General features: G+C 45.6%; 1 protein-coding gene across 1 annotated transcript in view; it reads right to left on the bottom strand.

Moving 5' to 3' along the window:
* Positions 1-14,855, bottom strand: part of CDYL2 (chromodomain Y like 2) — a 161,574-nt gene extending 146,719 nt beyond the window's left edge. The window contains exon 1 of the mRNA XM_045988455.1: positions 14,474-14,855. Coding sequence (XP_045844411.1) covers positions 14,474-14,497 — 24 coding nt within the window. The 5' untranslated portion in view covers positions 14,498-14,855. The remainder of the gene's footprint in view (positions 1-14,473) is intronic.
* Between the last annotated feature and the right edge of the window lie 240 nt (positions 14,856-15,095).

Below are 15,095 nucleotides of genomic sequence, written 5' to 3'. Positions count from 1 at the left end.
TGAGTTGTTTAAGCATCTGCCTTCCGCTCAGGTTGTGATCTGGGGGTCATGAGATGGAGCCCCCTGTCAGGCTCCCTGCTCAACGGGGAGTCTGCTTCTCCCTCTCCTTTTCTCTGGCACCCTTGCTCATGCTTGCTCTCTCTCTCAAATAAAATAAAACCTTAAAAAAAAAAAACAGGTAAGATAATTTGAGGATGATGTGACCAGAATTCCAGAAAGAACTGAACAAAATATATTATTAGATCAATAAGAATTCAGAACGTGTATAGTTTTTTAAAAATACCCTAAAAAATTAGGCTTCTAATATATAAACAACAATAAATTATATATAAAACCCTATTCATAAAAGCAATAGCAATTTAAACGACCTAGTAATAAACTTAGGATCGGTATCAAGAAAACAAGAAGAGGTTTAAAATATGGAGAGAAATAAGTTCTTGAATGAGAAGACTCAAACTCACAAAGATGTCAATTCTCCCCAAAGCAATCCGTACATCTAGTGCAATTAAAGAAGGAAGCTCACCTGGATTTTGTTTGGGAACTTATCAACTGAGATCGTAAAAACATTTTGAGAAAAGAATTATGAAAGTGGACTCAAATTACTATACAATAAAATGTTTCCTAAAAGCACAATAACTAAAACTGTATGCAAGAGAATGGCCATAAATAAATTCATATTACTCACTATCTGCAATAATTTCATCAAAGATAAACCTGGCATTTCAAATCAGAGGGAGAATAATGAATTGTTCCATAAATAGTGTTGAAACAACAGATTAGTCATGGTAGTGAACATATCCCTACTTCACGCCACACAGCAAAATAAATCAGCTATATTAAATGTACAATAATTATGCCATAAAAGAAACAGAAGAAATTACAGATCGGTGGTTATATGCTTTGGCACAAGGAAGACCTCCCTATTTCAAGAAAGGAAAGGAGGAAGTAAAGAAGGAAGGAGGGATGTTAGAAGGATAGAGACAAGAAGGAATCTTAAATACACGTGTATTTAATCTAGTATGAATGTTCAAGTTACTCTCCTTATAAAAAATGATAACGGGAAAAATAACAACTAACCAGAAAGGAAAAAATATTTTGTTAATATATGTTACAGACAATGATTAGATTATTTTTAAAATCTTTATATATCAAGAAGAAATTAAAAACACCTCTCAAATTGCATTTTTTAACAGTAATACCAGTCACGCTAAGAGCCCAGCAAAATAAACATGCCAGTTATTGCTGGAAATCTCTTTTCTGGATGGCAAGCATGTCCTCTCTGGAGAGCAGAGGGCAGTATTAGCAACAGTCTTTACAGAAGGCATGCTCATTGAAATGTATTTGGAAATTTATCATAAGGAAGTATCAGCACCATATACAAAGATTTTGACTTAAAATACTGAAAATTGGGGCGCCTGGGTGGCTCAGTGGGTTGAGCCGCTGCCTTCGGCTCGGGTCGTGATCTCAGGGTCCTGGGATCGAGTCCCGCATCGGGCTCTCTGCTCAGCAGCGAGCCTGCTTCCCTCTCTCTCTCTCTGCCTGCCTCTCTGCCTACTTGTGATCTCTCTCTGTCAAATAGATGGATAAAATCTTTAAAAAAAAAATACTGAAAATTTAAAAACAAGCTATGTATACAATCAAACAGACTACAAGATGATCAATTACATGGTATAGCATATTGACATTATGTTATAGGACACTACTAAATAAAAGAAATACTTGTATTGTCTAAAAGAGCTACATAATGCTTTGTATGGTATGGCCACAATATTATATTTCATAGTTCTCATATATTGGATATATGATAAGGAACTTGGATATTCCTTACGTAAGTAGAAAAAGATCAGAAGGATATGCAAGTGTTAATAGTGCACTGCTAAATAAAAGGATTGTGAGTTATTCTTTCTTTTCTGCTTTTTCTATTTTTTTAAACTTTTTAACAGTGAGTATGTATTTGCTTTATAATCTTATTTTTTAATGTATTAAGAAAACATTAACAGCGAGAAGGAACAGCGTTAAAACAGTTGAGAAGAAAGACATATGAGCACCTATGACTGTAGCTGACTTCAAACCTCCAGACAGAAACTTATTATCATCTAAGGACCTGAAAATCCTCTAAGGAAGGCTATAGAAGTATGACTGGCAATTTTTTCTAATCCTGAAAAATAAGAATTGCATGCAGAAAAGAAACATGACCCTGATTTTCCTGTTCTACAAACTTCTAACCTAGGTGCTTTCTGTGAATTCTTGGTAAAAATTCTAAAATTGGTTTTTTCAAGGTCAGTTGATAGGTCTACATTTAAGTACAGCAACGATCTAGCAACACCAACATGGAACCACTGCAAGCAGGAGTATTTTCTGGTTCCTTGTGTTGTTCTCAATGCATTGAGAACCCACCCATGCCTGGGTTCTGTGCCAAGCACGGTACCTGACAAGCTAGGGCAGGAGTACCGCTGAGTAAGAAAAGGAGAGAAGAGGGAAGGGAAACCGTGGGCATTTTATAATCTAACAAGAGATAAGTACTGGTCCTCCAAAGGACCTAGTTTAAATCTTGGTTCTACCATCTGGTAGCTGTGAGTCTCCGTTTCTGAATCACTAACGGGGATAATAACAGGGCTAATACCCATCCCATAAGAAGTACTAAAGGAGATAATGCCAAGAATTTAGACAGTGTCTGACATATAGTAAACATTCACTGATGGCTATTATTACTGTTTTCACTCTTAAGATTATTTTATACAAGCATCATAGGAAGGTACACTTCAATAACCTCTTTATGCTTCAGCCAGGATCAGAGATTAGATTTCTTCAAAAGACATACCAATTCATGACATCAAAAGCAAATGGGATTTGCACCAGGTTCCCTGAAATTCTGTAATACTACAGACATGGCCACACAAGAGTGGGAGGCTCGGGGGGTAATAAAACAGAAATGCCTCATGATATCAAAGACTTTGCCATCTCTTCCATGTTGATGTTTACATTCAAAGTGAATGTGGTTTTGGGTGGCAACACAGACAAGCAAATACAGCAATGTAAACATCAAGACACTAAAATCGCACCCACTCACCTTTCAACCAGTAGAAGTTCACAAGTAAATTTGGGTTTCCAGGCAAAGTTTAGATATCAAGTGTGTCCCATAATGTCAAGGCCTGTGGTATCAGCTGGTGAGGTGTGTCCTAACCCCATTCTTCATCAACAAGAGAATGAAACGAGACTCAAGGCTGAGTAGAGCCTCACTGGCCTCCTTTAGGAAGCCTTGCATAAGAAAGCAACAATGACGTCAAGATTTTCAAGGCAGTTCTCCAGAAGAGTCCAGCAAGACACTGTCTGTCTCATGTATGATACACTCTGATTTCAGTGAAGGCAAACAGCTAGTTTTAGCCTTGCAAGGACTTGTCTCCTTCAATAGAGCAAAAGAGGCCCTCACTTCTGATTCGTTCTCAGAGATGTTGGGGAAAGACTAAGAAGATGACTTAAAAACTTCCACCCGACCCCAAAACTCAGCAACCCCTTGACTACAAAACTGCATTAGCTTTGCTGATGATACAAAGCCAAACACAGTCCATGAGTTTTGCTTATAAGAAACCAATGTCCACTGACCAACTGATCATAGAAAACAGGCTTGAGAGTTTTATGCCCTTAGGCAAACTGACAGACTGACCGTCCTTCAAACTTCATCCAAAACAGACCGTCAAGTTCAGTGTCAACTTTCATGTAAACGAAAGTTCTGAATACACTCATTCCGTCATCACACGGATTGCTTTTTGCGTTCTGTACTGGGCTGAGTGCTAAAGCTAGAACAAAACAGAGAGAATCCCTGTCCCCCTCCCCACCCACAAAACTGACAACCTGGTAGGAGACTTAGAAAATAAAATGATAAATTACAACACAGTGAAGTAAGTGCTATAATGAGGGAAGAACGAGGTCCTACAGGAGCCCAGAGAAAAGCCCGGATGAGCCAGGGAAGGTTTGCCAAGAGTAGGATCTAACTGAGACATAAAGGATTAGCAGGATTTAAGCAAAGAAAAAGGTGGCAGGGTTGGTAACAGAGAGCACCCCAGTCATTTGAAAAGGTACAAATAAAGGAGAGCCCGTGGAACATTCCAGGAACCAAGAACAAATCTGTGGACAGAGTACAGCTGTATGCAGAGAACCAGCAGGAGGTGAGACATGACAACACTGGTATTTAAGAAAGTTCCTCATGGGTACAGTATGGAGACAAATTTGGCTAGAGGCACCCATAAGAGCTGAGAGGTTTGGGAGTGCTCTGAGTTGTGGGAGTTGCCTCCTGAATTCAAGGAAGACTGAGAACATGAAGGGAAAAGGTTAGATTTGGGGAACACACAGGATGCTGATCCAAAAGAACATACAGGGTGTCTGGGCAGCACAAGGGAGGCCATATTTCTATCCCAGGGACTGGTGGACAGAGGTTCTACTGAGGCTAGGAACCTAGAAGGTGAAGCGAGATTTACATAGGAGGATGGTAAGCTCAAGTTTGGATATTTTGAGTGTAAAGAGTCCCCATGGAGTAAGACGGGTAGCTCTAGAGTTGAGAGGGAAAACCCAGGCAAGTGTCAGAGACTTAGAAATCATCCATACAGTCACTGCATCACAAGGAGAGAAGAACCTCGGGCCAAAACTCTAAGAATCTCCAAAGTTGAAGAAACGGGCAGCAGAAGATGAGGACACAGAGGCAAGTCAGGAGTGGGAGAATCAGCCAAGGAAAATGTTCGAGGAGTAAGGGATGGAGAGCCAACAGAAAGGATGGCACTGAAGTGCTTCCCCGCATGCGACCCTATGGTAGGTGCCAAACGGAAAAACAAAGGAGTCACTAGGACGATCCCAACACAGGGCCAGTCTGTTGGTACTCAAGACCTGGGCTGCCCCAAGAAGCTGGCAAATGACAAATGAGGTCTTCAAGCAAGGCACCAAAAACCTAAAATACAAGCAAGGTGACCGATGTGTATTCTGGAGGACTCCGAGCAGGACTCACCAGTCACTGGATGGCAAGAATTGAGGGTGCAGGGGATCACGTCCACTACACCCAGGTCCCCTTGTCAGGGTCTTGGTGCCCATCCTCATGGCTTCTGGATTGGGGAAACCCACGGGATGCTCATCTAGATATCTCTGCTGCAGAAGGTTCACAGAAGGGAACTGCCCAGTGCAAGAAAACACTCCCCACTCGTCTCCACCCCACCGTGGGACAGCTGGCTAGCAGCGACTAGATGATGAGGGCCCAGTTCCCTGCCCCCCATGTAGGACATTTCTGAAGAAGATCCTTCCACAGCATCAGGTGAGACCTCGGTTGTGACCTCACTGCAGGTCAGCTTGTCCAGCTGTCCCATCTTGCCTTCCACACTTCCTTACACGTGTTTCTCCTGAGAGCCTTCTTCAGGACACCCTCTGGATACAAGTCTCTGTTTCTGAGTCTGGGGCCAGGCGGCTCAACCTCAAACGGACGGTGTATATCAAAGTAGGCCAAGCCACCAGGTTGGAGCAGGGCCAGGAGGCAGCACTGCAAGTAGCAGAGGCAGCTGCGAACCACAGTTTTGTGTGTGTCGGTGTGAAAGCAGCTCTGTCCCACGCCCTATCAGAGAATGGCCACTCGCAATCCAATCGTCACTCATCATGAGGGACAGTGCCTTGAATGTTTCAGTGTCCTTTAAGGGAATTTTGTTACCTAATAAATCTACGTAAGATGTGGTGGAAGGCAAAAATGGAATCTTGAATGTCCAGGGCAATCTGAAGGAATCATCTTAGAGGAAAATCCTACCGGAAGCGGTAAAGAAAGCTCACTCAAGAGAAAGGCAAGGTGGCCGAGGAGCATAGGTTTCCAACATTTCCAATCATTCATTCAACAAATATTTACTGAAGAACTGCCATGTATCCAGTAAAGGGCCACAGGCTGGGAATGCCATCACAACTAATACAGACATGGTCCTGCCCTCACAGAGTTTGGTGCCTTGTGGAAAACGCTAGAACTCTGCTATGGAACCCCTTTCCTGAACAAAGAGAGTTCCAGGAAACCTAACACATAAAATCAGATAGGTGCAAAAATTTCTTAGTGTAGATATCTTTTGTAAGTTTGACTTACACCACTTTCTTATCACTGAACTAACTCATGAGAGCAATAATGCCTATTTTGATTAATAATGCAATTTTTCAATGAGGTTGAAGACTATTAGCTATTTTCCTGTTACAGCCCCGACAACTTACTTCTGCACTTGGTTTGCTTGTAAATAGGAAAACAATCTTTGATTTGCTAAGAAAAGTGGTTGTAAGTGGTATCAGGTTTGGCTTGCTTTGTTTTTATGATCTTGGATTTTAATCTTAGGGTATTCTGCATTCTAACAGATCCTGAAGCCTGAAAGAAGAAACAAAGGAAATGTTTGCTTTGTGGTTGACCCTCTAACACATAACAATTACTCATGTTCCTTCTCTCAAATTAAAAAGTCAGGGTAGAATGACATAGAACTCTCAATAAGTCCCCAACACTGTCTTTTACATAATATAATGGGGCAGAGCGTTAGATGGTCAGTTATCATACAATGATTATTACACCACGTCTAGAACATTCACCAACCACAATCATTTGAACCTTGAGTGGTTTATAAGTGAGTGGGGTACGCTGTGCTGTAAAGCGTACTTGCCTGCGTAACTGTATGTGAGGAGATGTAAAAAGGCCCGAATTTTTTTTCAAGAACACTGCTGACCTACAACATTCCTAAAAGAATGCATTTACCAGAAGTTCAAATACATGTCCACAGACGGCAGGAAAAGCTGTATTCTGAGGTCTACTCACACAAAAATAGTTGACCTGGCTGTTCGTTTTAATGTACTGAACACTCTAACATGTTAAAAGTGTGGTATATAACCGTATGTGGGTGTAAGGCCTTTATCACACTCTGAACAACAGTTTAAAAGACACTTGTGGCTGCAGCTCCAACACCTGGCATGTTTCTAGGCACACCGCTGACAAATAATAAATACTTGATCGGTGGATTATTAAACAAAGGACTATTTTTCAATAAACTTCAAATCCAGAACTTGTATAAGCTCCATGGCCTGTTAGCAAAACCCGTTGAAACATAATTTTTAAAACACTGGACTAGAAGACCAGGAAATGAAAATCAGAGAGGAAAATTCCCTGGTCAAGAAACTGCGAATTGGGTGGTGGCCCCTTGGTTGGGGAATTCCTGGCGTGGCAGTGTGTGCCATGTTCAGGAACAACCCCCATGGGCCAGAACACCAAGGCCTGGCAGCGTTCCTGAAGCTCTTCCCACATGGAGACAAGAAAGATGATGACACTCCTTAGAAGTGTGGTTTATGTGAAGAAGTAATAGGCACAATCAGGAGGAGAGATTTCCAAAACAGAAGAGACCTCCCTGGGGAGCAGAAGCCGTCCAGTTTGAAAAAACTGGCTTTTCAATCAGGATTCAGTCAAGATAGCAGAACCACTAGGATTTATACTTTAAGAGATAGATGGCAAGGAATTGGCTTATGTGGTGGCAGTGGGGGGTACGGGGGGTACGGGGGCCATGCCCGTCCAAAGTCCGCAGCACAGGCCATTAGGAACTCTTCCCAAGCTGGAACTCTTCCCAACTGCAGCTGCTATCCAGGGGTGGGATTTTTTCTTCAGGTAGGCTTCAGTTCTGACTGAATCAGGCCCACCGAGGTGATCTAGAATAATCTCCCTTAAATTCAACTGATTATGGACTTTAATTACATTTACAAAAGAGCCTCGCGGCAAGAGCTACGTTGGCATTTGACAGAGTAACTGGGGTCTAGAGCCAGGTGGGCTGACCCCTAAAACTCTATCACGCCCATTGATCTCTAGCACCTTGGTGATCTGTCTACCATCCCTCTCCTCTCAGAAAAATTCTGTTATGAAAAACTCTTAATGAAGAACTTTATCTCTTTGTCAACAATTTCGCAAGATCTTTTCCTTGACCATGATCTGTTGAAAGACTCTGTATCACTACGTTATATATGTTCTACTTTTTTCTCCAGCTAAAATTACTGAAGATGCCAGACCCCACTGGCATAGGTGAGCAGGAGAGATGTTTGTAGGGTTTATGGAAAATCCCTTCTTCCATGAATGCAAGTCCGATAACCCACTGTCTACATGACAGTTGTTATCCAAGTCATCCAAAGGAGCAGGGCCATGTGGGAACCAGGGGAATGGAGACGGCTGACCCATTCTCCCACTTCGCCCCTGGATATCACATTCACTCCCTCCACACAATCCCACCCAAGATTCTTAAAAGTGTTGCCTACGGGGACGCGTGAGTGGCTCAGTTGGTTAAGTGGTTGCCTTCAGCTCAGGTCATGATCCCAAGGTCCTGGGGTCAAGTCCTGCATCGGGCTCCTTGCTCAGTGGGAAGCCTGCTTCTCCCTCTGCCTGCTCTACCTGCTGCTCCCCCTGCTTGTGCTTGCTTGCTCTCTCTCTCTCCGACACATAAGTAAATAAAATCTTAAAAAAAAAAAAGTGTTGCCTACACATGATGTCTCTGAACCCACATTCCCCACACCCCCTTGCTCATCATCACACTTGAACCAGGCCCTCCCTCACCTGCCAACACATCTATGGGGGTGCTCCCTAAGGTTACCAATGACTTCTTGCTTATTGAATCCAAAGGACACTGCAAACCATACCTTCTTCCTTGAAATACAGTTTCCCACTGCCTTCCATAAAAGCAAAGCCTCATGTTTTTCCTTCTACCTCTCTTGCTATTCCTTGTAAATCTGGTATCACTTGTTTCTCTTCCTCTGTCCCTTAAATGTCTGTTTTCTCCAGTATTCCATCACTGGACCACTTCATGTTTACACAGTGTCCTTTGGCTTTAATGATGGTCTACACACTAATGACTCCCAAAATCCCATGGCAGGTGCTCCTTCTGAGCTTCAGGCTCCCCTGACTACTGCTGTGGACCTCTATACCCAGATGTTCCAGAAACACTCTGAACTCACTGTCCTTGCCACCACCCCACTGCTTTCAATTAATGCTTCTTCCTAGGCTCTCCATCTCCATGACTAGCTCCACTATTCACCTAATGGACCAAAACAAAAACCAAAGAGCTATCCCCTGCCTTTCTCTCAATTCGAGGGGATGAGGGGTGGGTACAGCTCATTTCCTTACACTCCTCAGTGGCTATCACCTCTCCTAAGAAGCCTTCCACTTCCCCAAGGCTGGATTCCTCCCATCCTCCCAAGAGAGCCCCATCTTCCCCTGTATTGACACTTTTCCCGTTGCACTGTAAACTGCCTATTTCTTAACTATATCTCCACCAGACTATGGACTTACAGAAAACAATCATTTCCTGAGTGATTGGCATATGTTTGGTGTTCTAGTAATATACAACGAACAAATCAAAGATGGTGCTATGAATGCAGCCACATCTATACCCTTCCTCACCATCCAAGAGACACAGAAAGACCTATAACTTTGGAATTGAAATGTGTGTCTCTAATACTTAAGATCTTGGATAATTACCATGCCTGAATCATGCCTTAGCAATTGGCCAATTACAAAGGAGCTGTATAAACTTCTTTCAAGGACAGTTGAAACCCCTGAAGAAATGATCTTATCCAATGAAGAGTGTGACTTAGCATAAAAGTCTATCCAAAAATAAGCTGATATCTACTCCCAGGGGATAATTTTAAATAACTTTCATAAGACGGGAGAATCATAGTTCCCAGTCAATATTCACCAGGTGCCTACTATGTACCAAGGAATCAATTCAACTCAACCAATATATTCTCTTTGAAGATACCTATTTTTTCAAATACTGGTATGGAAAAGTTCTATCACCGACCATCTACTCGGCTGCTACATGTTGGGTGGGAATTAGCCTCAGGTATCACTGGTAAATAGGGAAATGATGTTAGTATAAGAAGTTATGTTGATTCTTGGGTTATTTTTCCTAGCTTGTTAATATTCTGAAGCAATCTAGCAATGCACCCTCACAAAGAAACAGAAAGGTTTAGTGATGCTTGAGGACCTTGAACAAAGCTGGAAATGCACCCCAGTGCCTTCCTTTAACCCGAGGAGTGGGAGGCTGTGGCTTCAAGAACAACTACACTCTCTACTAGGCTAACCTGCCTGGCAACCTACAAGTTGCAGAAGTTGAAGAAGCTATGAAAACATTTCTCCCAATAAAGATGAACGAAGATGTCTACGCCCTGGGCCAGATGTAATTTTGATGAAAATGGTGTCTGTTAGAAACAAATGCCCCCCTTCAATCTACAGAGAGGAGGCATAAGCCCAAAATTCCCCCTCACAAAATTCTGTAAGTTTTCAACATTCCGCCTCAATCCCATTTTCCCCATAAGTCCATATTTTCCGATATTTTCAGTGAATGATTTTGCAGAGTACAAGGGTAGAAATGCCTATGTTCACCATTGTAGCAGGGTCAATTTTTAACAGAAATAAATTTCTTTCAACAAAACTAAAATTATCCTATTATTATTGTTCTTTATCTTACCGGGAATGAAAGGAAGGCAGTATTTTCGTAAGTACACACACACATACACATAATCACACACACATATATGTTAGATATGCATGTATGCATGCATGCTTATCAACCCCCTTCCCCAAAAAAGACACATGGCACGTTTCATCCTTGTAAGAAAGAACTCTGGGGTGTACATATAAACTGTTGAGAAACACACAAGGAACTACTACCATCAAGCCCATCTCGGCTAATACTGACTTTGTCTACAGACATACAGCATTCTCTTTGAACGATTCTGCCAAAGGAGAGACAGAGAGACCTCCTCCACAACTGTCAGCTAATCACAAGGGAGGGGGTGTACAATACAACCCAACAGCCACATGGAAAGCCACATGGTTGAAGCTTAGCTGCATTCAATGGTTCTAATGAGTAACAGTCTGGCTCTCTGGAAAGGCACTCGGCCACACTTCCTTCCAGAAGAGAACTGAGAGCCACCCATACACATGGTGTTACCACCACTGAGCGATCACAAGCTGGGGAAGAAAAGAGAACAGGAGGTAACACTCAATACAAGGATAACAAAGGTCAGCCAAGGCACTTTATATACGCCTAATTCAGTCTTCCGTTCACTGATTCTGTCAACAAGTATTTGAATGTGCAAGGAGGTAGGGACACAGAGGGACTAGACAAGAGAATGAGGCTCCTTATTCCCTGGTTATGTTTTTCTGATACCCAAACATCTTAGTGAATGATCAACTATATTCCTGGAGTTGCAAACTCTAATGCTTGCTGAAGCCACATAAGTAATGTTAAGAATGGGCACATGGTAATAGGGAGCACTAGGACAAGGACAAACCAGAGATCACATGTACCATCTAAAAGATACTCAAGTCCACTTTTCTTATCTAGCATGGAGACAAAGCAAAATAAATAGAGAGCCCAGACCTGCTCACAGATGGCCACTTCATCACCCTTACGTCTAACAGAATGTAGACCAGAGCATCTGGATAAGAATTTCATATTGTATCCAGATACCTGGACACAATCAGCCAATATTTAAGATCACCTTTCTACAGGTGACAACTATAATACACCAGAAGATGATGAGAAGAACTCTTCTACAGGGAACAGAGCAGAATCACCTATCAAGATCCAAAATTTTGGAAAGGGAGCTTGATTCCATATTTCTCATTATGATTGAGGAGTGCCATTACATAAAGTTTTTATTTTCAAAATCAGAACCTATTCCTTAAAAAGAAAATACTATCTGAGGAAGGTTTATGCTCTACAATATAATTATCTGAAGCACCAAAGAGAATATGAAGAATCTCTATAATCCAAATCGGATCTTCACTATAAAGGGTTAAGGATAATGTCAGTAGACACACAGACACAAAATTGATCAATTACAAATATAATCATTCTTATCCCAATCAAGGTATGGTTTCTTGATTAGAGGTTATAAGAAGCCATCTTATATAAACTTGAATATGATAGTTAAGTAGTGTAATACCATAATTAAGAATACGATCAGTTTTTTTTTCTTTTTGTCTTTCAAGGTCAACATAACTAGATATTCCAAGATCTCTCCTTAAATCAACATCCTATTTTTTTACTCACACAACAATTTTACAGTGAGAAATATATACGCTAATGTACAGTTCTCAGCACATAATTGTTTTTAAAGCTGAACTTGAACAACAAATTAAATTCTTCAGTGTATGTTATATAATGTAGACACAGGCCATAAAAATGTTAACATTGGTTACATTCTCATAATGCAAGTTAGCCCTTTTAGTAATGATGATGCAAATAATCAGCTATGGGAAAACTATTTTACACCTAGTACAATTACCTACTATTACAGAAGTAATTATTATTATTGTCCTGTTCATCGAACTCCAGTAAAAACTCTTGAGGTGCTAAGATAGTTTCAAGGCCAGTGTGAAAATTCCCCTTAACAGATTATAATTACCAATGTTAAGGAGGATAGTTTCAGGTGAACATTAAACAAGAAATTAGCCCCAGAAGGTTCAAAAGTTCCAAACTTCAAGTGCAGAAATACTGACAGCTCCTGATACAGGCTCTTAACGCCTTCACAATGCACCTAGACAATGTGGGCAGCTCTAGCTTGACTCAGTATCAATGGGTAGTAAAATCCACACTTCTCAGGAAATGAGATTTGCCCCTGAAGAGTATCTACTCTTGACCAATGTCCTAATAGTGCTGGTTCTACTTGTAAAAGCTCAATCAGACCTCGCAGTTTACTGTGCTTCAACTTTGGGTTTCAGACATTGCTCCGCCATCTTGAAACAGACCAAAGTGCCTGCATGAGGCATTGGCCATGATCTGTCAAAGTTCTCACCAGATTCCTACCGACCTTCACCTTCCTTATTAGCATAACGATGAGGAAGGCAGAAGGGTTGAGAAGAGTTCAGTTTGCAGCATTCTTTCAGGGGGAGCTAAGAACACCCATCTGGCCCATCTGAGCCCACTGGTTGGTAGTCCAACGGGCCTTAGGCCTCCCCAAGTCCAGCATCATTCAAAAGACCCCAGAGGCCAAGAGGCTAACTTGCCTTTCTCCATTCTCCTCTCACAACAGCCAGCAAATCTACCATCTGAAAAGTTTCAGCTGCCCATAGGCCCACAGGAAAAAGCTCATGGTAGGTGAATCACCCCTATAGTCTCCTGTGGGTGAATCACCCCTACAGTTTCTTACCCATTAGGTTAATTTCACCCTTTGGGGGTGCTCATCTCAATCTAGTCAGGAGCCTTGGGAAGCCAGGCTAGTGTTCACGGACTTATTTATTTAGGGAGTGCAGGTCCAGGCCGAGCGCTGATGCTGGTTTCTTGGAGGATCAGTGGGCCTTCTGGTTGAAGATGGCCGGTCTCTTAGCTTCCTTACTCTGACCCTCATCTTGGGACTACCACCGTTTTGGAGGCATTCTCCCCAGGGAGTGGGGCTTGTTTCTCATTTTGTCCACTTGTTGGGAACCCGAAAGCTGGAACAGTTGTGTCCAGAGCTAGCTACAACCCAGCTCCCGGAGGCCACGGCTATTCCTCCATTGTTTCACAGATGCCAGACTAACATCTTCCTTGACCACTTTTAAGACGCTCTCAAAGTCTCCGAGGCTGGCCACTACCGGGGTGGACCTGGAGACAGGTATCCACTGAGGGTGATGCAGAGTGTCGGGAGAAGGGCTCCCATCCCAGGTCCTCCAGCAACATGTTACCACCCACCTCCGACTTCCATGTTCTCCTTCCTTCCACACAGGGCCCTCTGCAGCGCCCCCTCTCGCCCCCATCGAGCACGACACCCGCAAGGACCGCCCCCACGCCCCGGCCTGGAGGGCTTCCGAGCCGGTGGCGGGGGCAGCAGGTGGGGGGAGGGAGGCGGCGGCCCGGTGGCCCCGGGGGTCGGTGTGGCGGGTGTCTCCCTAACCCCAACCCGGATGCCCCCCTCGCAGTCTCCCTCCACCCCGCTGGACCCCGCCTCGCCGGGGCTGGGCTCGGCTCCCACGCCCGCCCCCCTCCTCTCCTGCGCCCCCCGGCCCAGCCCGGGCCGCGCACCCCCCGCCCCGCACCCCCGCCGGCCGCCGCGCGGCCCCCCGCATTCCCGGCACGTCCGGCGCCGACTTTTACCTGTACTTTCTGCACTCGAGGCGGCTCGTCGGGCGAGAAACACCTCCCTGGGACCGCTACCTCCCCCGCCCCGGCTCCGCCCGGCTTCCTCCTTCCCCTCCAAGGCCGCAAAGTAGATGGAGTAAGAGAGTGTGTGTGCGAGAGAAAGAGAAAGAGGGAGCGGGCGCGGGCGCCGCGGGAGGGCGGGCGGGCGGCGGGCGGGAGGCGCGCCCGGCCCCCGCCACCCTCCGGCCGCCGCCGCCGCCGCCGCCGCGGGCTCGGCAACTCCGGCTCGCGCCCGGCCCCGGCCCCGGCCCGGTCCCCGCCGCCCGCCGCCCGCCGCAGCCCGCCACCCGCGGGCCGGGGCCGGCCGCGCCCCCGCGTCCCCGTACCTCGTAAAGGTCCCCAGAAGCCATGCCAGGCTGCGGAACTTGGCTCGCCGGGTGTGCGCGTCTGCTCGCTCGCGCCCTCCGTGCGTGTGCGCGAGGGGGCCAGTGTGCGCGTGTGTGTGCGCGCGTGTGTGTGTGAGTGTGTGTGTGGTGTGTTGAGTAAACTGTGTTTTTGCAGAATGACAGGCTTGGGGGCTGCCTATGCGCAGAATCAGAGCGGGCGGCGGCGGGGCTGGCGTAACCGGCAGCGGCGGCGGCGGCGGCGGCACGAGCGCGGGCAGCAGCGACGGCCGCGCAGCGCGCCCGGGAGGCACCGACGCGGCCCGAGCGCCGCGGCCCCCGCGACCCGGCGACCCGGCGGCGGTGGCTGCAGCGGGCAACGGCTCGCCCCGGCGCCGCCTGCAGGAAGCCGCCCCGCGCCCGCCGCCGGCCCGGACGCTGCTGCCACTGGGCGAGTCCCCGCCCCCCGGGAGCCCGGCCCGGCCCCCGGGGAGGGGGGGCGGGGGCGGCTGCCCGGCCGCGCCCCGGGGGACCGGTCCCGGAGCCGTGGAGCGCTCGGGCCCGCCCCGCCGCCCCGGGCCGGCTCCGGAGGCGGCGGCGAGGGCCCCCCGGGGGTGGCGGGCCA

The sequence above is a fragment of the Meles meles genome, chromosome 19, assembly GCF_922984935.1.
Source record: "Meles meles chromosome 19, mMelMel3.1 paternal haplotype, whole genome shotgun sequence".
In the NCBI taxonomy this organism is placed as follows: domain Eukaryota; kingdom Metazoa; phylum Chordata; class Mammalia; order Carnivora; family Mustelidae; genus Meles; species Meles meles.
This window is presented reverse-complemented; position numbering and strand designations above follow the sequence as displayed.